The sequence below is a fragment of the Callorhinchus milii genome, unplaced genomic scaffold (genome assembly GCF_018977255.1).
Source record: "Callorhinchus milii isolate IMCB2004 unplaced genomic scaffold, IMCB_Cmil_1.0 Scaffold8, whole genome shotgun sequence".
In the NCBI taxonomy this organism is placed as follows: domain Eukaryota; kingdom Metazoa; phylum Chordata; class Chondrichthyes; order Chimaeriformes; family Callorhinchidae; genus Callorhinchus; species Callorhinchus milii.
The window spans coordinates 8,144,597-8,168,388 of record NW_024704749.1 but is presented as its reverse complement, the minus strand read 5'-3'; the positions used below and the strand labels follow the sequence as shown (position 1 = coordinate 8,168,388).

Sequence of the window (23,792 nt, the reverse complement as noted above, 5' to 3'; positions counted from 1 at the left end):
CACACCCCCTCAGAAAAAAACAATTCCTTATTTTAATGTTTTTTTATTTTAAACGAGAGGATGTGAGCAGTGCACAGCCACGCTTCCACCCCCAGAGGATGGGCTTTGACACTGCTTACACTTCCTGTTTGAAACAGATGTGAAGTCTTATGTTTCACTTGCCAATTGTCCTTTTTAGTTACAACATCTCCCTCGAGAGCAAAAATTAATTAATTTGTTAACTCTGAAGCTTTTGCTTGGGATGAGTTCAAAAGCTGTCAAGTGCAAACTGCCTTTTCTTCTTCTCCACTACACACCAACGCGATCTCATTAATTCCAGGATTTGTATTGTAAGGGGCTTTTACATTTCCACTTTCACAGCAGCCGCCACAAAACAAAAGGACAATTCGCCTGCTGGCTTGCTTCGAACACAGCTCACAAACAGGAAAGGGCAAAACGTGTCCACAAAAACGACAGCTTATTTTCTGGCACAGTGACTCTTCATTCACTTTAAAGGCAAACACATCAGGGGAGACTGTAATTAGCTGTGGTGCTCAGTCATTGAGTAAAATGACTAATCCAAGTGTCTCAAAAGCACTGGACTAGCGAGAGATAAGGACTGGAAAGAGTTTTGTGCAAGGCAGTTTGCTTAGTCCATCAATTGTGAATGGTCGGCTGTATCTGATGAAAAGTGCAAGATTAATCTTCATAAACGGCCATAATTGCAAAGTGCCTGGGCTGGAGCCAAGTCATTGCAAATGAAAATTAAATTACTGCACTGGCAGCATGTTCTCCTGAGTGTCGAAAACAGATTCAGTTCAGTGCAACATTTTTAGCTGTCAGAGTACTTACGGTTTGCTCGTGTGAGCGAGGAGATTTATAACGAGGAGAAAGTCCTCCCACAGTGAAGTCTAAGGACATCTGGAGAATGGATTCACATCTTTAGACGGAAAAAACATTTAATTCAACAGAGGATTGGATGTGTGCCAGGGACAGCCAGTCTTACCCACGTCTTACATTTCTTTTTGAAAACACGAGTCCAACAGAGTAATAATAATTAAAGCAACTCACATTAAAATATGCTTCCACCTGCTGATCTGTGAATATCAATTCTGAACTAGAATGAACACGCAACATGTGGGCTCAGTTTAATTCTTTGCTGTAACCACTGGATTAATGGGAAGGTGAGTTGGTGGGGATTCTGGAAGTTTGAGATTAAATGGGCCAAACCTCTCTTATTACAATCCAATAAATAGGTCCTTCGCTTCATAATTTGGGTTTGATTACTCTGTAGGATTTTTTAAAAAAGAAACACTTTGGCACAGTCTGATGACCAGCAGTCTTTTCCATGGGTTCACATTCCTCTTATTTCTCAACATCTAAAAATCCAATCATATGTCACGCCCAAACTTGCATTTTTAGAGCATCTTTTCGTTAGATATTTTTGTCCGGAAATACATAGTCAATTCACTTTACAGTATATCTTGTGAAGCGCTTCGAGACGTCTCGAAGACGTGATAAGCACTATATCAAACGCAAGGATTATTATTATCATCTTCACAGGCAAGGTTTTTTTAAGGCAACTACAGCAGCAAAACTGCACAAACAGCCAAGAGATGAATGCTCAATGCAGGTGGCGGAATGTTGGACAAGACACCGAGAGAAAATCCAGTCTTTTCCCCCTAATCGTGTCACAGGAACTTCAACATTTATCTGAACAGGTAGGCAGGCCTTCAACTAAACACCTCATATGAAGGATGGCAACTTAAACAGTTCATTCTCAGCACGGCGCTGGACTGTCAGCTTAGATTGTGAGATCAAGTCCTAACGTAGGATGTGAACCCGTACCCGTCTGATACAAAGGCATGGGCTGAGCCAAAACGACAACTTGCTGCAAACAGACGAGCTCAGGGGAAGAACACGGAGCTTGTGAAAGGCACCAGAATGAGAATTGTGTATTTGGAATCTGTTTAGTCAGGTATGATATAGTGTAAAAAGTAAATTACCTGAGAGCACCGAGCTTTTGGATCATGTTGGAGTAAATTGCTTGTAGAAGGCATTGTGCTTTTTTTCTAAAATACCTTTAGTTTCAATGTGCTGCACTCCAATTTCAACTTTCAGCAAAGGGCAACACCTTAATGTGTAACAATCCAATAAAGGTAACTGCTACAAGCTGGAACATGCTTTGTTGCCTTGCATTCGAAACTAGCAGAAAAGTTATTTCTTCGTCAAAGGGGGTCTGTGATTTATTGATTTATTTATTTGGCAACTCGTTGTATCTCAAAAGAAAGTAAGATGGAACGAGGAATACCAGATGCCTGCCTAAGAGCTGGTGGGCCAAAAATTCATCTTTTGGAGAATAAATAAAGCCATGATGAGAGCTCGTGGGAGAAAGAAAGGTCAAACCACTTAGATCTTGAGCATCGACCCAAATGAGGTGATCGTGGGTTACCCCTTCTGTGCCCATTCCAGACCCAACTAATATTTCATTGCTTTGAAAAAAAAATTTCTTTGGGTCACAAATGCTCAAAGCAACAGGGTCGAGAGATCCATACATACATCCCAAGTTCTTTCAATCTGATTGAAGGGATCCAAATCTATCAACACCACATGATCTGGTTCAGTTGTAATCGAGGAGTCTACCACTGGAACTTTGATGCTGCAATCTCTCATGCATTAGGACTCTGCATGATACTTATGCAATTTGCATTTATTATTTTCTAGTGTGGAATTACATTTCTGGTAAGCCAGAGTCCTGCACCCAATCTCCTGTTTAATGCCTGTTGACATTAGGTTATGTTGAGCTTCCTGCTGACAGACCAGCACAAGTCAAGCAGTTTGAGGAATTCTTTACGCATCGATGCAGCATCAGACTCAAACCAAGGATGCACTGCTTGAAGGTGGAAGTTTAGCACATGCTCTGATTTTTTTATTTATTTTGCTTTGTGCTTCAGAAAGTTGTTAATCAGAAAGATGGTTTAAATATTAATCTGTGGGAATTTTGTCAGTAGTGAGCTACAGTTAATGATAAATTTTGAGGTACATGGATGAGCAGTGGAATGATAAAACAACTCAAATAGTATTGCATAATAATTTTTTTAATGCGCTTAATTTAGAAATTGTTGACATTTATCCAGAACTTAAGTCACACCACGCAACTGCTCCTTGTGGATTTTTAGTTCAGCTGAACTACATTTAAAATGAATATAAATATCGCTCTTTAGCATCATAGAAAAAAAAACATAAAAACAGGAGGAAGTCAGTGTCATAAGTTAAATAAACAGGACCAAGAAATCCGCAACAAAAATGTATTTCCCACTACAAACCATGTTTGCAGAAGGAATCATTTTACTGTCCAATAAACACACACACACACACACGGCAAATCTGGCTGGATCTTTTCAGCCATCAGGGCAAGGGACCTGCTCTCCTTTTAAAGTGAATCTACATTAGTTTGGCATCACACAGTACAATTCTCTGACAATGTGCCTTTCCAGGACATCAGCTCCCCATTTCTTTGGAGTTCAATTCATTCTCAATAAAAAATAAAATTTAAAAATGAGACTGGGTGGGCCAATCTAGTCCTTTAGTCTGCCTGATACCCTGGTTAAAACAGGAATACCGTTATTAATGTATTTTAAAAAAAGTCAGAAGAAATTACGTACAATTAAAGCCAGCCACCAACTCTTTGAGCGATGTGTCCAATACACTATCTATGATTCAGTGGGTTCATATGATCAGCAGTTAACATATTCCAAGTCTTTCAACTCCAGTGATGTACAAGACCAACCCTGGTATCCATGGCTGTAATCAGTGAGGAACTAGTTAGTTACAAAGTTAATGGCATTTCTTCATTCATTTTGACTTGTATAAAACAATTCTCAAAAGCTGCAAGTTCCACTTGTATTTTTATACAAAATGATAAAAATAATCAGCCTATCTCCTTGGAAATGACAGTCTAACAATACTAACAAGTAAAGATTAGTCCAGTAGCTTTCCTGGATCACTATATAAAGCCATAATATCCACTTACATTACAATAATAAAAACAATGTTCTGCTGAATTTTGAAAACTACAAAACATTTTACTAGAATGAGTCACTGACTGCCACATGGAGTTCCATCAGTGCTTTTAGCAACTTCAATTGTAGGACTAAAAGGAATGCTGGCTTATCCACAGAAATGCAATGGCTTTGAGCAATCTGTAGTGCCTGCCAGGAAATGCTGAACTTACACTTAGTGCAAACTAATATGCAAAATAAAGCAGACGTGATTCAGGCACAAAACCCCCAGGCTTAACAACTCAGTCTCTATGAAGCGAGCCCAGGGGAGGCTGTACACCTCCTTCCTTCTTTGCATAAATGACAAGAGCAGCTACAAATCCTTTGGCAAACATGATGTGTTGCTAGTAACGGTTCCACTTTACTTGCTGACCTGATAAACGGCTCCAATCTGTCTCAGCTTCTGGTGTTGACAGACTGAACATTGGTTTTGGATTTGTTGCTGTCGTACGTCACAGAGACAATAATAAAAATGAGCAGCGTCACACACTGTATGGCTGCCAACAGGAAGAAGTAGTATTCCATGTGGCATTTGTTGATATTACCTGGGAAGGAAAAAAAAAAATGGTTGGTCTTAAATTGTCTTAAAATCATTAGATTTGGTTAGAATCTAGGTGAAATATGTACAAATTAAACATAGAAAACCGATTAGCAGTTAAAAAGAACAATAACATTGCATCCAGCAGATGTGGTTCATGCCCCTTCATATAGACTCGGAATCATTGAATGTGGAACTCGTGAGCAGGTCTAACAACCAGTAAAACGCAACTGTTGACTTATCACTGAATATTTGCCAGGTATCTCAAGCCAGCATTTACCATCTGTTGTAACTCTGGTCTATTTATCATCTCATCCTCCTGCCTTCACACCACCACTGGGAGCCGAGCCTTCAGCCATCACTCCATCCTCTGGAATCTCTCCCGAAACTATTTGATCTTGCTGCTCCTCACTATTGCCTTCAAAAAGAACCTGAAAACTCATCTCTTTGACTTTGGTCAAAATCGTTTTAGATTCAGATACATTGAACTGGTTTTAGTATTCAAGAGGCATGATTGTTTTCCTTCACAAAATTGCATTCCAAAAGGTCTTGTAATAAATAGTATAGGAAAGATCAGGAATTGAGATTAGAGTAGGTTGATCCCACAGAGGAGCTAGCACCAGCATAGGTTCAATGATAATATAATAATAATAATCCTTGCATTTGATATAGTGCCTTTCCACATCATCTAACGTCTCAAAGCGCTTCACAGAAAATACTGTAGTGAATTGAACGTATATTTTGTGGGTGAAACACGGCAGCCAATTGCAATCAGCAGCGTCCCACAAACAGTCATGGATTGAGTGACCAAATTATTATTATTTTTTGGGAGGGATTATTACCCCTGGCCAATTGATTAACAACCGGGTTCCTCCTTAACGCTAGGTAAACAAAGGCATGCGGAGTAAGGAAACTTGCCCAACGTTTCGCCCTGCCTGGGAATCAAATCCAGGTCCTCTCGCTTGTGAGGCGAGTGCTCTAACCACTGAGCTTCAAGACTCCATTAGTCTGAAAGGCCTCCTGTGCTACAATTTGAATTCCAACCCCACTCTGCTGTTCATGTGGGTTACAACTGAAAAACTCAATTTAAATACAAGAAAACAAGAATGTTCCTTAACGGCACATAATTCATGGCTACATCTTCAGAATCACTGTTGGTTGCACAGAGCCTGCATATTGCCCGTCGACAGCTCCACCGTGTCATTATGCAGGAAATGGAATTATTAAAACAGTGGTTTATCCTGGATTTCTTTCAGAAGATGCCTAAATATTTACCAGAATTATGCCTGGTTTAGATGGCTGGTTGAGTGATGAGGTGGCTTTCTGTGAACCTTTGCTTCTAACAGAAATGGGATGGTGTATATAGTGACAGGGCACTCGCTTTACATGCAGACTGTAATGTTTAAAAAAAATGGGAGTTCTAGATTTAAAAGGAAGAAAACTACTAATCTAACTTCATCGCCTCCATGCATGCAGACAGTAAAGGAAAAGATCTTTCAGTGTCTGTCAGAGATTCCCATTTGTCTCGGCTATTCAATACTCTCTGAAATCGATTTATCTCTCACACAAAAGGGGATTTTCTGATGACAGCAGCACAAAAGGTGGTTTATTGAGGTCAATCCTACGTTTAAGTGTGAAGACTATTTAATTAGTTTTATTAAGTGACATCTTATTTCATAAGTACCATTTCAGATACACTCATTGGTACTTGGATAACTTTGAATTTTTCATTCTTTCTCTTTGAGGCTCTCTCTCTTGAAGCATAGACAAGAGAGTGGTCAGATGAACCCCTTCATTGTCTAATTGGTGAGAAGAGCCAGGATAACTGGTGCGGACAAGAGGGCATAGTTTCAGGGTGTGAAGTGCACACTTGATGGAACCCTAGAGACCATCCAGCCCTAAATACTGTGGATAAGACAGTTGCATTCCAATGGAACTGGAAACGAATCTTTCTGACTAACCTGCTGAAACCCCAGTACTACAAACAGTTAATGAATATTTCAACTGCTGAAACGAGACTCGCATAAATACAGTGTGCGACAGCAGCAAATTCAAAATATCTTTTTAATAAATGAGAAACAGCAGGGAACTGACAACAGTTGAGACCAGAATGGCAACTTTCAAGCCATCAAGATAAGCACACAATAGCTAGTATCAAGGGTAAAAATAATGTTCAAGTGAATGCCATAAGACAGACAGTAAAAGCAATCACTTTTCTCAGAGGGACATTAAAGAGCTCACACACATACAGAGATCCTAACAGCTGTTGCTTTGTCTATTTGGGGGAGAGGGAAAGAGGAACAAATGTGACAATGTCTAAACATCTGCATGCCTTACATTGTTCACGTGTGACTTATCAGCATGTGTGTAGAAGAACATGAATTCATCAGGGGCCATTTTAGCTGGGTGGCATCTGAAAATGCTTAAATTAATGTGTGAGGAGGTGCCCCGGATTGCGGCGTAGAAATTAATAGGCAACGGGATAAGGAATGAGGGGCGGGTGGGAGCAGTTGACCGGTGTGCTGCTCTGCAATGTACCTAATAAGGATCCAATCACTCTCTTCCTGTCAAGGAATGTAAAGTGCAACCTACTTAACAGAGAGATTATCTGAAAAGATACCAGTCTCCCACATCACTGAGTGACTTGGTGAAGGGATCAGTTTGTGGCCCATTTTACTGTTAGAAGGACTCTGCTGTATTCTTTCCCCCATTTATAATAATTATTCTGTATAGTGAGAGGATTCCACTTCTGAGCTATTGAGCAGTGGTGCACCATGTACCTTTATTTTGCTCTTATGAGTTTTCTGCCATCAGCGTCCCAGAGAGCTGGAAAACAGGAGCGCTTTGCTCTCGAGTAAGAAAAAAGACCCTCTTACATTTTCTTCAACGATCTGTCACTTTCTTCATCTGCAGGACATCTTATAGAGAAAAGCAGCTCGGAGCATGCTAACTGTTTGAACTATTTGGTAGTACAAGTCTACAGCCCAAAGCCTCATCAATGTGCCAGTTTGGTCAACCAAGGAGACCTGTGTTTGGCAGGCATCTTTCTTTCAGGCTGGTTTCAGCCCTAGGGGAAGGAAAGCTTAAAACGTAATCCTCATTTTATCAACTTTAAAAGGGTGAACATACCCACTATGATTTGAACTGAGAATCTTTGACTCCAAGTCCAATATTGTATAAACTACACAGGATGTTTACAATTAAAGTAGGCAGCCAAGATCCAATAATATTGTAGTGTTACAGTTGTCAGTCTTCCAACGAGGATAAAATATGTGCAAAACCTTAACAAGAATTTCACATGAATCAAGGAAGGAAAGAAATTAGCCTTAGTACTATAAGTATACAGCAAAGTGCTACATAGTGCCACAATGACTTTTTAATCGCAGTTCTGAGATTGAAGATCAGAGTACGTTTATTCTCTTTCCTGGTGATACGCCGGTAACTGTTATGCACATGATATACGCTATAATTAAATCAAACCATCTGTACATTCCTAGTCTACAATACTCAAGCCAAAACATCATTAAAGCTTTTAAAAGAAAGCACATATTCACCTTTGTTTTAAAGGTTAGCTAGTCTATGCAGTCTATTTACAATCCAATTACATGAAATTTTCTGATTTAAGATGCAATTAGTAGAATATACTCAGCAAAATATGGTTCCTTTGTTCGACTGATAAAAGCAAGTATAGGGAAACAGTTAAGAGTGCCTCATTATGTTTCTTTCTTCTTGCTAGTGACCCCCCCGGATCTTCCTCTGTGTCCAAAAGAGCCAACTCCTGGCTGGTTCAGCCCCGCAGGTGTCAGCTGCCTTCCGGTGCCTTGCCCAAGCAGCCATTATTCACGTGCGAGTTTTGAATGGGAGCGTACAATGGAACTAGTAGCGAATGGAGATATTGTGAGCAGAGGGCAGAGACTGCTCTCGTCTTCACCCAATAGCTACGCACGTGTACTTTCCAGCAAGGCGGGGACGAGGGGGCGCTGGATAGTGATCATGAGCAGGAACCCTAACTAACCTCTCCCCCCTTCACCTTGTCAAACTGCTCATGTGGACACTCCTGCTGTTTGCTGCCGCTGTAGAATGCTGTTCACAGTGGGCATCCTGTCCTTAGGCTTTTAGAACATCTGAAACTAGCACATTACTTCAGTTGATTGGATTCACCCCTAATTGCCTCGTCTGGATGATCTTAGCCCACTGATTGAAATGATCGAATTCTGTATTCATCTACCAGAAAGAGCATTGCCTTGCAAGCAAGTAGGTTTATCATTTTTTTTTAAGCCCTCTCTGTGACAAAATACAACTACAATAGAACAAATCCAAAGTGTCCTGAATTACTGAAGTAACAAGAAAGTAATTGCACTGAACATTAGAGTATAAAATTGTTGTCACGTTTATCCAAAGGTAACAGCTGTTCTGTTCTGGCATTGAAAATGCACAGAATGAAAAGATACCATGGCCCTCTCCTCCAATTGCATTTTAAGAAACCGTTTCTGAAACACAAACCAGCAATATGTGTTTACCTGCCTGTGGGTATAATTGTGTTCATCCGCAAATTGGAAGTACATAAGGCAGATTTTTTCCCCCTCACATCAGGCAATAAATTCAGATGGAAAGCAGCAGAGATAAATTTAAGGCAGCCACATATAACAGTAATTCCAATTACATGCAGCCCTCCGGGTCTGCAGAGACACGAGGCTTTTGTCAGAAGTGATTATCTGAATCAGAGCAATCCAAGTCTAGCCATAAGTGAAGGTCCTATTCACCAACACCCTGTTGCCTGAAAGTTAAAAGGCTTTGGAGATTTTGTTTCATTCTTATTCTTAAGCAAATAAAAATTTAGACCACATAAATAATAATCCTTATTATTATATCGCCTTATCATGTCTTCGAAACGCTTCACAGAATATATTGTAAAGTGAATTGACTGTATATTTTATGGCAATTAGGCACAGCAGTGTCCCACAAACTATCGTGGATTGACCAAATTATTATTATTAAACCCTTTGAACTGCAGTGCAACTATTTCAGCTAATAGATTGTAGGTGAGCAATTTAAGCAAAGAATAGCAAGGACAAGGACAAGGCTGCGTTGTTTTATGCAATTTATTGTTAATTTTTTTCTGTGTACTCTTTCTTTGGTTCTAGAAATAGTGTGTACAGTTTTGGAAACAGCCTCTTTTCACCAGACCAGAAAGTATAACAAATGTAGGTCCTACTAGATGTGGCATAGTCAGGGCTGGACTGCGAGATTACTAAAGGTGTATCCCTATTGGTTTGGGTAAGAACTTTAGTACACAAGTCCCAATTAGCGAACTGAACCCTAATACAGTAAAATGCACACACTGTAATAAACAATGGCAGAAATATATTTGTGGTGTACATTTATGTTTCTTCTAGTCCTGAAGAAGAAATGAAAACCTGGAACCAAAAATTATATATTTAAATCCACAAGGCAAGGCTTAAAAAGATTCAGCACAATTGGATTATACAGATATCCAACAGTGTTACAGCTGGAACACAAGCACAGCTTTGCTGAATGTGTAGAAGCCAAAAAAAAAGACTATCACCTTACAGCATTGTTACATACTCTTAATTCCCTCACACTGTATTCTTAATCCTACACTTTTTTTAACATAAAAAAATGATTATGTATAGATCCATGTAGTAAAAGAAAATTGCCTTCTATTCACCAAGCTTCAAAAGACACAGTACTCACTGTTCTACAGAGTTTTTAAAAAATCCATTTTCATTACTGGTACTGAATTTTTCCATCTGTAATACAACTTATTTTATGAATCACCTGTCAACCAAGTCACTAATGATAAACATTAGCAACCCTGAAAACAAGAAAAACAGAGCATTTTGCTGGGCCTATTAAAAAAAAATTATAAGTTGCCAAGTCACATCAGTTGTCATATAGACCTGCTCACAATTTAGATCAGAAGGTAATGAATGTATTTGCCCACCAGCAGAATACCACGCAGTATAGAATAGTTTATATGAAACAAACTATTAGTCTTTGGCTCTTTTCACAAGAATTAAAAATGATTTTGTTACTGTCCTTCGGAGGCAACTACAACCAGATAAAGATTGTATTGGACTGGAATAAGTTTACTTCTGGTTTTCCATTCCAATGTGCCCTTCACTTGACTAGTTGCTTTTGGAAGCAAAGTAACAAGCTATTTTGCTTTTGTGATTTAACTTGTGGTTCTGCTTTCAAATATTTGCAAGAATTGCCACAGAGGCACTCTCAAGAATCCCATTATTTTTAAGCACATACTCTTGATTATATTCATTACAATGGTAACTACATCCAGTATAAACGAGCATTTATTTACATAGGAAACCTATAAAGAAATATAGAGCATTTCATAAAAAAAGAAGTTGTATAATAATTCCATTTTTCTCCTGTTAGTTTAGCTTTTTGGGACATTCACTACAGTGCATTACATACTTGCCTCCCAAGGATAGGGTTATTACGAGGGTGTGCAGAGTAAATCAAACGCATTGCACCAATGTTAATCACAGATAGCTGTTTGTTCTTATTCAGTAAAGACGTTATTTAGTGCTTCATAAAAACTGCTCTCTCCAAAAATGTGTGATTAGCCTCTGGGTATTTTGTCAAATAGGGTAAACATGAAAACACAATCAGTACACCAAAGCACAGCACAGCGCTCTCGTCACATCAGGAGTAGTTATGCCTGGATATAGAGCTTGGTCTGTTGGAATATGTTTTTTTTGTCCTATTTACTCTCCTTGTATCTTAAATGTCCTGAACTCTAAGAAGAATACAAAAATGGTAACTTACCTTCTTTTCTTGCCTACTCTTTTCAGTGTGTTAAATGTCTCCACCAAGGTTTCTTAATTAAAATGGGCCCTATATGAGCCACTCGTTATAACTGAACCTTCCAAATCCTAATTGTTGCTTTGATCAAATTCATTTAGTTATTTTCAATTCAATTGCTTTGGCACAGTTCATATAATTCATATAATTACTGCTCCTGTGTGCAATTGGATGCAGTGTTTTGCCCACAAAATACACTTTACAGTATATTCTGTGAAGCGCTTTGAGACGTCTTAATGACATGATGAGGTGCTATATCAAATGCAAGAATTATTATTATCTTTTAAAGGGTTGCACACAACCTTTTTACAATACAATAGATGATCGGAAAGAATTTGTGAACCAAGTGGAAACTAAACATCAATTAACCTAATCAAAATTGACTTTACTATGTAAATTGCAATAAATTATTTTAAATATTTTGCTGGGCAAATAGAAAGCACAATTTCTAAATGCTCCTGTGTAGGATGCCTTCTATTGCACAAACCAAACCCAGTTATGTCTCGAAGCCCTGCTTGTCTACTATCAATCTGTCTAGCAGCCCAACAAGCAGGAGAGAATGAAAGCAGAAATTTATATAGCATTTGACAATATGACTGACAGGTAACTCCATATTATTTGAAAGTGCTGTTCATTATGAATGAGAAGGCATGTGATAGCTTGCTAAATAGTCACTAAACATTACAGCTCGCTTAGATGTCGAGATCACCCGCATTCCTGACCCATGTCAGGATCAAATAAAATTGCATTAATATTTCACGAGGACAGAGAATTTGACACAATTACCAATGGTACTGCTGGCTCTGGTTGAGTTATCAGTCAGTGCTTCAATAATTTCCCGGTGCACCATTCAGTTGCATTTATGATCCAGAAAGTTGCCTTTGCAGAGGAAAACAAATGTGTTGCTTTGCAGCACAACGGAAGCAAGTGCTAAACAACAGGCAACCTAACTGCTTCTTCATTCAGCATAGAAGTATTAATTGAATATCCTGTTGGATTTTTAAGAACGAAAGTCTCTGCTCCCCAACCACCCCCCAACCAGTCAAACTCAATTTAAAGCCTGACCTTCCACAAGTGATGCAGAAGTACCTTGTGTTTACCATTGAGGCTTGCTGCTGCTAGTGGCAGCATGGTTTCTGTGGCAGTGCTGCAGATTGCACGGGGATTGCTGTTTCTGGAAGTGTAGCGGACCATACTTTGGGGAAGGTTTGTTTCCGCATCTCAGGAAGCAGGGAGACGAAGAATGCCTCGTGCCAGCTCTACAGGGCTGTCTGACCTCTGCTTTCCGTCCGCTCATAAGGGTGAACTCATCCCATCCCAAAAACATGCAAATAGCAGATCGTATTCTCAAACCCTGAACCCCTCTCTTTAACGAGTACAAATTTCAGCAAAACATTTGTTAAGGTCAAAATCACAAACACTAATATGGAAACAAAGTCAAATGCACTGACACAGAATGACAGAGGAAGTATTTGTCCTGCGATCATGAGCAAGGCTACAAGAGACTGATGCAGATGGAAGATAGAGAAAATACATTAATACAAGAACAGCGAGTCTACACGTAGCCAGCAAATACAGCAAGTCATTTTGAAAGTAATGACCCTTTTTATAAATAACCAGTGTAATGGTTGAAGGAAATTATATTCTGTCATACTTCCTCACAGCAGTGACAAAATGCTTTAACTTAGTTCGCTTGCCAACCTTAGTGAAGTTACTGATGTCCTGACATCACCATCATAATGTCTGATCTATCACTGCCTTATTGTTTCAAAAACGATATCCATTAGTGCAGAGAAAGCAAGTATGACCAGAAAAAGGTCAGTCACTAGGAACATTTGATTAATAAGATTGGATGCAAAAAGAGAGCAGCATATTCTGTGAAAATACTTAATAGCTGTTTTATAAAGAAATAGTAAAATGTTACTTTTGTTGAAACATTGAATATTTTTAATTTAGAATAGTCACCAGCCTAAGACTAGCTAGCTCAAAGCAGATGGTTTGTCACCCTATAGTAATTTATCAGTAAAAAAAACTATTAATTTACAGAAGATTACACCATAGTAGTCATGTAGGCCTTAACATGTGAATATTTCCTGAAGACACTGAACTAAAGAAATTGTTTCCAATAGAAAAGTGCAATCATCTTGGTATGAATGAAAGGATGTATATTGGTGTAAATGTAGGATGATGGTTTATTGGTATTTAATCTAGCAGTACATCTAATAGGAAGTCCCATATAGGATAAAATGTTCGATAGTTAGTGGACAGAATGTGTTAAGATTCCCCAGATAAAAATGTGACCATGGCAGTCTAGCAATTGCATATATCTGACTATTTCACATAATTCCTAATTTCTTCTCTCCCTCATTAATTTTAGTGCTCCTGTGACAGAGTTTTGTGTCTGCTGAAACATGTTGTAAAAGAACACTTGCTGAAACACTATCTGCAGCTATTTTCCTCAAATAAAATCTCCCATGTCTGCAATTTACGTCAGGCAGTGAAATCACGGGAATCTGTCACTTACTACCAGCAATAGCAGCAATAAAAACATCTCTGTGAAGTGAACCTGTATATTTTAGGTCAAAGTCTCTCACAACATGGCTGAACTGCTCAAGCTTTGCTCATGCAGATTATGAGCTCATCTACAACCCATGTAATGCACGGCAGCCCATGTTATTGCCTGGGAAATTTCCCCCAAATGTTCATTACATAACTACTTCTAGTCCTTAATTAGTTCTTCCATATGTTCTAGATATTTGGCCATCTGGGCATGATCAATTGATCCATGATATTTTATTATTTCAAAACTAAGACTGCTTTTTTAGCTCATTATTTTTAGGAATACAAATTGTAACTTTGAGAGCTACATCAGTATTAGGCATTTACAGAGATCATACATTGGAAACAATGGAGGAAAATGTAGCATATGAAGTGTGAATATGCATTATCATAAGCGTTAATACACATGATGTGTCATGTGCAAATGAACACGGACACCAGTTTTAAAAACTCATGCATCAGAAATTAATCGTTTCTGGATTTTGTTTGGTTTTATTAGTGTTCATCTACTGTAATCAGCTTTCTCTGCAGTCATTACTGTTACACATTTCAAGCAGGTCTGCTTCTCAGATTCATCTTACAACTGATAGAATTTTTAAGAGTGTATCATTATACTGGCTTTAACAGATTGTGCAATAACCCTGATGAAGACGCAATTTAAAAAGTATGCCATCTATCATAGATCATGCTGTAGGCACACCTCCTGGGCAACTGAACTATTATTATTAGAATGATAAGAGTTCAGCTAAAAAGCATCATGAAAGAAATGAGAATTTAGCAAAACCTGCCTTAAGGAGACAGCTGCAGAGATCTTTCAAAACACGACCAACACAAAACATTTATCATTGGAAAACTGCTTTACAATAAAATGGAATGAATGCACCGATGACACTGGCATCAGTGCAATTGTCACCCACAAGCGAATACTTTCACAAGTGGAATTAATTTGGTTTCCTAGGCTGAAAGGTTTCATTTTATTTTTATCATGTATTTTGGTCAATCGCAAAGAATACTTATGGTCCAAGAAAAAGAGGAGTGTAAAATAAACCTTACATGTTATACAGCACCCATATAACCTGGAAATATCTTGAAGGGCTGCACAAGGAAAGGTTATAAAGTGTAGTGATCGTATTAATGGGTTGATATGAAGAAATCCAATTGTCAAGAATTTTTTTTTACTGGAATATGTGGCTATACTGGAATATCAGGTTTACTCACCAAAGTCACTCTGGCAGCTCATCCATCCAATTGAGTCAATGGATACCAAGGCTAGAAGCCCCGAACCAACAAATGAGCCAACACCGGTGAAGAAAAAGAACAATCCCATGATGGCACTCTGCATAGACTTGGGGGCGGCTGAGTAGGCAAACTCGAGACCTAAGAAAGAAGCAGATCATAGTGATATGCATAACTCACAATTCCATCAAAAGGAGAATTTTATACAGATTAAGCCTTTTGTATAATGAAATTATACTTCATTTGTAAATAGCATATGCAACACATTTTTTTTAATGACATGGAAATCTTAAAACAACACATTTCTAATGAATTGAACTAAATTGCACACATTCATTGGTGGTCTGGAAGTTGCTCTGGTTTCAGTACACATTTGATACCGGTTCAGAAATCTTTCTTCTATACTGAAAGGATGACTAGTTTACATGAAAGTTTCACTATCAGAGCTGTCAACATCAGGTTAACACTGTGAATGGCATTTAGAAATCGGTAAGATTGACACAGATTGCAGACTCATTGAAACAATGGAGCTGTAATCATTTTTAAGAGACAGATATCAAAACAGGTCAGATTTTTTAACAGCCATTTTCACTTGTCACTCTGAATAATGCATTAGCAATATTCCTCCGTTGTTTTACAATCAAGTGAATAATAATTTCTCTGGCTTTGATACTGTACCAGAATGTTCAGTCTAAACAAGCATCTCAGAATTGCAGCTTTGTCATGTGTAAATTATGGAATTCACCCACACAAAACAGTATGAATTAGAAATTCAGTTTACTTAAAGACACACTTACATGGCATTTACAATTGTAGATTATTTTGAACCCAATTCCATTATGTCTTGTGGTAGATACATTGTGCAATCTATCCCCAGGGAAATCACTAAGATTTATTGCATTGTAATGCAGTTCTTTGGCATTCAGCATTGCTTTACTGCTGATGGAAACAATGGCACTGTATATGCAAGTACTCAAGAAATAAACTATCATACACACAATATACTTAAGGTAGCAGCAGCTTCCAAACTCAGACCAGTGTGTAACATTTATCTTGTATCCAATACTAGCATTGAGAGCAAAGAAATTCCCCAAATAATTATCAAATAATAATTTTCAGAAACATGATTATCGACAATGCCCAGATGGTTAATTAGGTCAGCCTAATAAATAAAACGGGCTGCTTTTAAGCTGCACACTGATGTTGGGTTGGACGTTTTGGGTTGAACTTCCAACCTTCTCCTCTACACAATTAGAAATCAGTCATGCTCATCGGGGCAAGCAGAATGACTTGTAGTTTAAGGTTTCATTAGGAGCAGACATTCTGAAAGCGTTTCAAATGGACTGCATCAAAACCTTTATACTTTCTGACTTTCAATGCAATGTGGTTCAATCAGGTTCAATTTGGGTTTTGGTCAACCAATTTCCTTTCCTTTATATCCATCTCCTAGTTATAATTCTTACATAATGCATCAGTATTGTTCCCTCCCGATTACACAGTTGACATCATTTGCAACAGGCATGGTTTTGCACTAATTGACCTTGCAACAATTTTCTATTTACAGTATATTCTGTCTAACATTATTTGATCACAAATGGTCTTACAAATTAAAAACAATACATGAAACTTGGTCAAAAAAAATTCAATATTCTACTCTGAATTCCTGTTACCATCAGTAAAGCACAACAAGATGTTTTTAACACTTTAATTGGAAATGGGCTGCACTATGAATGCGCAATCCATGCAGCTGGCATTTCAGACCAGAAAAAGAATTTCAGGATTAGAGTACGACATCGCTCGCTACAAGAACATAGAGATAAGCAGGTCCTCCAGCACAGATAACCATGCTGCTTGTAGAAGTAGGATTTTAATAAAGCAGGATTAAATTCTAAGGTTAAGTATGACAAGCGACTATAACAACACAAGACAGCAGACAAATAACAGTTGCTCCCACTTTTCATTTAGCTCAGACGTGCAGAGTTACTAATATGATTTTGAAGTATTACATTTCGTCTGGCAGAAAACTGTAGTGCCAAAAAAATACAATTTAAAGAAAAAAACTTGTAATCAAGAGTTTCCTTTTAAATTCTCTTGCATCTACATACTTTAAATGTAAGTTTGCCCTCTTGGTTGCCTTCTGAACATCTCAAAATGATAACTATTGAAACCTTTTTCTGAGAAGCAAGATCAAATATGGGTTCACAGGTTCATTAACTGCACCAGCCTTAAAGAGCAGCACAATGGAAACACGCAATATAACATTTTTCAAGTTGGTTAAAGAGAAAAATCTAAAATATAATCAAGAAATGTAATGGAACAGAATCACGGGCAAGTTGATTAAAATGTATTGCGTTTTTGAAATCTCTTCTCCTTGCATGAATAAATTAGTCAGACTTGAGCAGTATTTTATATAAAAAATAATTGGTGTAACATTACACCACAATTTCTTGTGCAGTGAAATAAATCAAACTCGGGCCACAAACTGGCCTCCCTCGGTATCCGTTCCAAGCCCTTTTAATACTAATCTGAAATGGAATTTTTTTTCATAGGATTTGCAGCCGAAGAACCAGGTCATTTAGCCTGTCGTCTGTCTCCATGTCTCAGCGTACAGGACGTGACATCTGCTGAGACCTGATGACTCAGAATTTGGCCACCTTGTAGCGCAATGGAAGCTGTCCGCCATGCACAGTGACGTCACCAATCTCATCGCTATTTAGAAACCCAGACCGACGAACCTTATAAGGTTGAATGGGATTTTATGGGCGGCTGCTACCACCTTCAATTCTGGAACTCTGTGCAGTTTAGTTTGGAGATTCTTTCCACATGGGTTTCCCACATGTCAACGACAACAACAACTTGGATTTGTATAGCGCCGCCCTCCATGCCGGACGGCGTCTCAGAGCGCTTCACAGTAACGGATCAATTTTATCAAAATCTCTTCAGAATTTTGAACACCCTGATTACATCTCTTTTGGCCGAGAGAAAGTACAGTACTCACTAATGGCAGACAACGATAGATTTTCTCAATAACTCAAACACAGTTCGTTTGAAGTCAAATGTTTATGCTGTCCTATCGTGGAGGAAGAGATTACAAGTCTCTGGCTAAATAAGAGTGAACTAAGAGGATTCCGTGTTGAAATATTACGATGGATTAAAGTGATGTGCATCTTCTCTCTCTGACATCCCAACATGGATTTGATACATTTAAGAAAACATGAGTTGAGTTGTTATAATGTGGGCAGTAATACAGATAGAGGCTTTGCATTTTTTTAGACGGCATCATACAAGTTTACATCTCACCCACCTCATTGTAGAATAATTAAAAAACATGTTAATGAAGATTTTAGGTACAGGGCAATTTCCAATCGTTCAGCCAAAGCAATTTCTTTCTGAGACACAGGAGACCTGATGTCATGAAAGCTATCACTAGGTCAATGCCCATGGGGAATGGAAGATTCAAGGAGAAGCTGAACGTCTCTGAGGGGGGGGGGGTGGCGGGGGAGAAATACATGACCCGGGTCTTTAAAAAGACGAGAGGCAAATAAGAGGTAAAAATATATTCCAAGTCCATTTAGTCTTAAAATTTAGGATCAGATAACATTACGAAAAATTCTTCAATCCAGTCTTAGTTTGGAAGCCAGTTATCTTGAAGAATTTTCTACAATTCTGTGCCATCTTAAATTTTACATCAAAATTAAGTTAGATGTTAAGACTAAATGAAATTGCAAGCCTAAGAACGAGAGTTACATGGTTTCAAAATGAAAAAGCCTTGAGCAGATATGAGATTTGGGGTTTTTGACAGAGCAGCGGATTCTGTACATGGAACACTGACTCCAACAAAGGCACTTTGATGCTGCTTCGATTAACTCCTTCAAGATCTTAAAACGTATTTGCTTTAGAGAGAGTTAAAGGGATTGTACAGACCGAGATCTGCACAGGACACCACGATTTCTGTGCTCCTGGTCTCAGGGCGAGAGGAATGTTTTGTGAGGAAAGGACGGTCAGGTTTCAATTGGAAAGATGGAAGAATACTCTATAAATGCCATTTTGGCTGGATTACCTTTGGGGATTCAGAAATATTTCTGCAGATTATTTACCCAGGAGATACAAGTGGGGAGACCTGAAGTGCATGATAGGGTAGATTTAATGCTCTCTGGAGAGCCAAACGGCTCGTTCGTGCTCTAGGCAGCATTTTTTTCCTCCTCTATCAAAAGGATGTACTATAAAATCTACTCTGCATTCACTGAAGATTTTAGTCTGCCTCTCAATTACTGCTCTCCAGAAGACTAGAAATAAAGGAGCAATACATTACATTTATTAACAACAACAAATGACACTTGTATAGAGCCCTTCACATCGGAAAGACGTGGTAATAATAATAATAATCCTTGCATTTGATATAGCGCTTTTCACGTCAGGAGGACGTCCCAAAGCGCTTCACAGAATATACTGTAAAGTGAATTGACTGTATATTTGTGGGCGAAAGCGGCAGCCAATTGCGCACAGCAATGTCCCACAAACAGTCATGGATTGAAAATGACCAATTTATTATTGTTTTTGGTTTTTGGAGGGATTATTATTAGGCTCTGTGTGGAGTAAGGAAACTTGCCCAAGGTTTCGCCCTCTGCCTGGAATTGAACTCAGGTCTCTCACTTGCAAAGCGAGTGCTCTAACCACTGAGCTACAGTAACACGTGCAGACATTCAAAATAAGTGAAACTTTCAAATAAAGTAAAATTATTTACAAGTTAAAAAGGTTCACTCTTCAAACACAACTTATTGCAAATGTTAGAATGTCTCACATTTAGATCAAAAGTGAGATTTTTTTCGCTCCATGGCTTTACTGTGGAGTCCTGTAGCTCAGTGGTTAGAGCACTCGCCTCGCAAGCGAGAGACCTGGGTTCGATTCCCGGTAGGGCAAAACCTTGGGCAAGTTTCCTTACTCCACACACCTGATAATAATCCCTCAAGAGAAAAAATAATAAATTGGTCATTTCAATCCACGACTGTTTGTGGGACATTGCTGTGCCTAATTGCCTGCCGCATTTCGCCCACAAATATACAGTCAATTCACTTTGCAATATATTCTGTGAAGCGCTTTGAGACGTTTAGAATATGTGAAAACACTATATCAAATGCAAGGATCATTATTATTGTGAGATATTGCAAATTGGCTGCCACGTTTGCCCACAAAATACACACAATCACACGACTTTACAGTGTATCCCATGAAGCGTTTTGTGATAAGGCCCCGCATCAAATGCAAGGATTATTCTTATAAAAGCACGGTTAGAAATGCAGAGAATACAAAATAAATGGATTTTCACCAAATATACTAAAGAATGAATCAACAAGAATAAAAAATAGGCTTCTTTAAGTGCAATTCTCTGAAGGTACTAATATATATATATATATAAATAAAAAAAAACACTTGCTCTATAATCTTTGCCAAGAGTGTCTGAAAGAATGTTCAGGGAGCTTTTGTGCCAAGGTCAACTGAAATGTCTGCACAGCTACCTGAAGAGGAATGATATCGTCTTCTACACATTTTGTATTTGGATTTCAGTTATAACCATTATAGTAATTAATCTTCCAGCAAGTTTTATTTTGGGCAACAGTGAGTGGACAGCTGATTGAAGCTCAAGACATAGCAGAGTGCTTTAATCTGCCCAAGGTTTCCACCCCCAGCCCCTCCCGCCAGCAAAACACATATCAGAATATTCATTACAGCCATTAGCAGATAAAATGTGTGTTGAAACTAAATGTGATGAAACTATTGAATGGTGGCAGTAAACTCACTGAAGAAATGCAGGATCTTACTATTATTAATGCCCACTCTTTGGCCAATTAAATAACTTCATTGCAATCTACTAATGCACCATAAATTTGAGAGAGGAAGCTTTACTTCCTTTCTTCTGGCAAGCTTAGAACGGTAGAAATGTGTGACACAGAAGGAGGCCATTTGGCCCATTAATTTGTGGGTGGTTGATTCTCCAAGTAGCCATCCATCCTAATCCCAATTCTCTGCGTCCTCTAATAACCTTCCTCACTATTTTGTAGGTGAAGAATAAAGCCAATCGCAGTTGAAAAGGGAAAACTGAAGAGCGTACTTCCTATTCAAAGCACTTTCTCCCTCATGAGAAAATATATTACTCTATATGTTACCATCATCAAAATATCCTCGAGTCTTGTGAATTGTGGAGACCCACTGTTTCGTATCTGATTGACACAGACTGCTCTAGCATGTCCCGGGAGCCACACGTGTCCCTGATCAGTTGTGTTAACTTAACACAGGTTCAAATGCACAGGAGCTGAGTTGCAGCAGCCAACCACTCCTGTGTGTATGTGGTGGAACGGGGGGGGGGGGGGGGGGGGGAAGAGGGGGAAGGCACAAGAATAGAATACAGCTGTATTTTGGTGGGGGTGGGAGGGGGGGGGAAACTGTGCCTGAAATGGCAGGAGGTTAATGATGGCTGTGGCATAAAACAAGACATGTCCATCACTCAAATAGTCAATTGAAGTAAACCTGGAGAAAAGCACTGCATTTATTTGTGAATAGTATATGTGCCAGAGAGAATACAAATAATGTTCTTTTACATTTGGGTTAGAAATGTACAAAGTGTCAATCCATCTCTCCTAACAGCATCTGAACTCTCCAAAGATGCATAGCTCGTGGATTCTGACATGTTGATGCATGGGTCCACGACCTCATTTCAGTTCCGTCTTTCAGTGATGTGAGAAAGTTGGAAAATGGTACTGCATTTGTTAGGCATACATATAGCATCAATAACTCAGAATGGATGTTTCCAATCAATTCCCCCTTTGTACTTTCCTTTAGAGTAATCCATTGTTAACCAACTTCCCTTAGATAAATCTAACAAGACTACATTCTCCTCACGTTCAACAAAGCTAGGCATTTATTCTTAGTTACTTTTCTTATTATTAACTCTTAAGCAATGGGCATGGTTTCTCTAGGAGACAGCTTAATGCAGAATTGGCAATGAGCTTCACCAAAATATAAACAGAAATTTAGTATTTTCCCCTCATTGTACTTTAAGCAGTTTTCTACTCTACTAATCTACTCAGAAAAGGGACCCAATGCCTTCAGTATATATATATATATATATAGGTGGATTTCAGTGTGGCTTACTGACAAGATAGTCTAAATTAGGGCTAATACCTAACAGCATTAATTAAAATGGAGTCATTTTCAAATACATTTGGTAACCAGATGTATGTGATGCCAACACATGCAAACTCCACTCTGACGCCATCTACTTCCAGAAGAGGAGTTCCTGTGGTCCTGGATAAATTTCAATTAAGAATTGCCTCAAATTAGACTCCAAGGCATTTCTTTAAAAAAATAAATAAACTTACTGAAAAGAAACGTTATAGCTGCAAAACAAGTTAGAAGCTCCAAAGGACATGCAGTGCACAATGATTTAACAATCAGCTGTTGGAAAAATGAGTACAGATTCAATTACAGAAGGTATCTTAAAGATACCTGTAATTGGCTTTGTTACTACAGAGCAACAGGACACCAAAACTCTCCAAATATGTTACTAGGTGAGCCCACTACCACCACTTGGTCCTCTGTACCCAACACTGACCTTGAATTCAGTGCTGTCTTATTGGCTTTTAAATCAATTGCACCTGATTGATGTCACCATGCAGTCATTACCAAGCAGTTTTGTTAAAGGTAACAAATTACATTCTTCATGGGGATAACTAAAAAACGTGATCCTGAAAGAATTTAAACTCATTGAACAATGAGATAATCGAAGAGACAGTATACAGTTTGATTGATAATATGGATGTATCAAAGAGAAAAGTAAGTACTTGCTTACTGTAGCTTACTTTAAACATTAAAAGTGTCAGGCAAACAATTTAATAATTGTGTACTGCTGCTTCCATTGGGTCAGATCCTAGAAAGAGAAAACAAACACTAGACACTTTAGTTAGATTTATTTATGCAAGAAAAGGGAGAAGCAGGCATTTACACTTCACCCTCCGCATCACATTAGTCGACGGCTGAACAGCTACCATTAAAACACAAACACCTAATATTGGAATTCAGTACATACACATAATTGAGTGCATGTAGAGGCCGATATAGAGTTTGTGCTTTTAAAATTGTTGGTGCTTTAATCGCAAACAAAATAGGCCTACTGTAATCCCTTAGGTTGCCCTATTGTGAAAAAACTCACATTTCTATAGCACCTCATCACGTTGTCACGTCATAATGTGCTTCAAGTGTAATTACCATGAAGTGCTTTGTAAGCCACTGCAACAGCATTTATCCCAGCATGATCCCAGCGACGGCCATGAGATGAACGATAATTTGGACGATTGTTGTTCAGGACACAAGAATAAACTCTCTTCTCTATTCAAACACTGTCATGGGATCTTTAATATCTACTTGAACAGGCAAATGGGACATCAGTTGACATTTCATCTGAAAGACAGCACCTCACAATAATGCAGCTAGCTAGCTCCCCAAGTTCTGTGTGGAATATTAGCCTAGATTGTGGCCTCAAATTCCAAAGAAAAGATTACTGATGTCTGTGATAGATTGAA

At 38.5% G+C, this 23,792-nt stretch overlaps 1 protein-coding gene across 6 annotated transcripts in view; it reads right to left on the bottom strand.

The window, feature by feature from the left end:
• Positions 1 to 3,059: 3,059 nt before the first annotated feature.
• slc15a4 (solute carrier family 15 member 4) overlaps positions 3,060 to 23,792 on the bottom strand; it is a 37,218-nt gene continuing 16,485 nt past the window's right edge. Inside the window, exons 7-8 of one of the 6 annotated variants that reach the window (XM_007902195.2) lie at positions 15,199 to 15,357; positions 3,060 to 4,585 (exon numbers count right to left, since the gene is read on the bottom strand). In XM_007902195.2, the coding sequence (XP_007900386.1) occupies positions 4,437 to 4,585; positions 15,199 to 15,357 (308 nt within the window). In that variant the 3' untranslated portion in view covers positions 3,060 to 4,436. Of the gene's footprint in view, positions 4,586 to 15,198; positions 15,358 to 21,673; positions 23,634 to 23,792 lie in introns of those variants that run through there. The other 5 variants (XM_007902192.1, XR_488505.1, XM_007902191.2 and 2 more) reach the window with 5 other exon arrangements.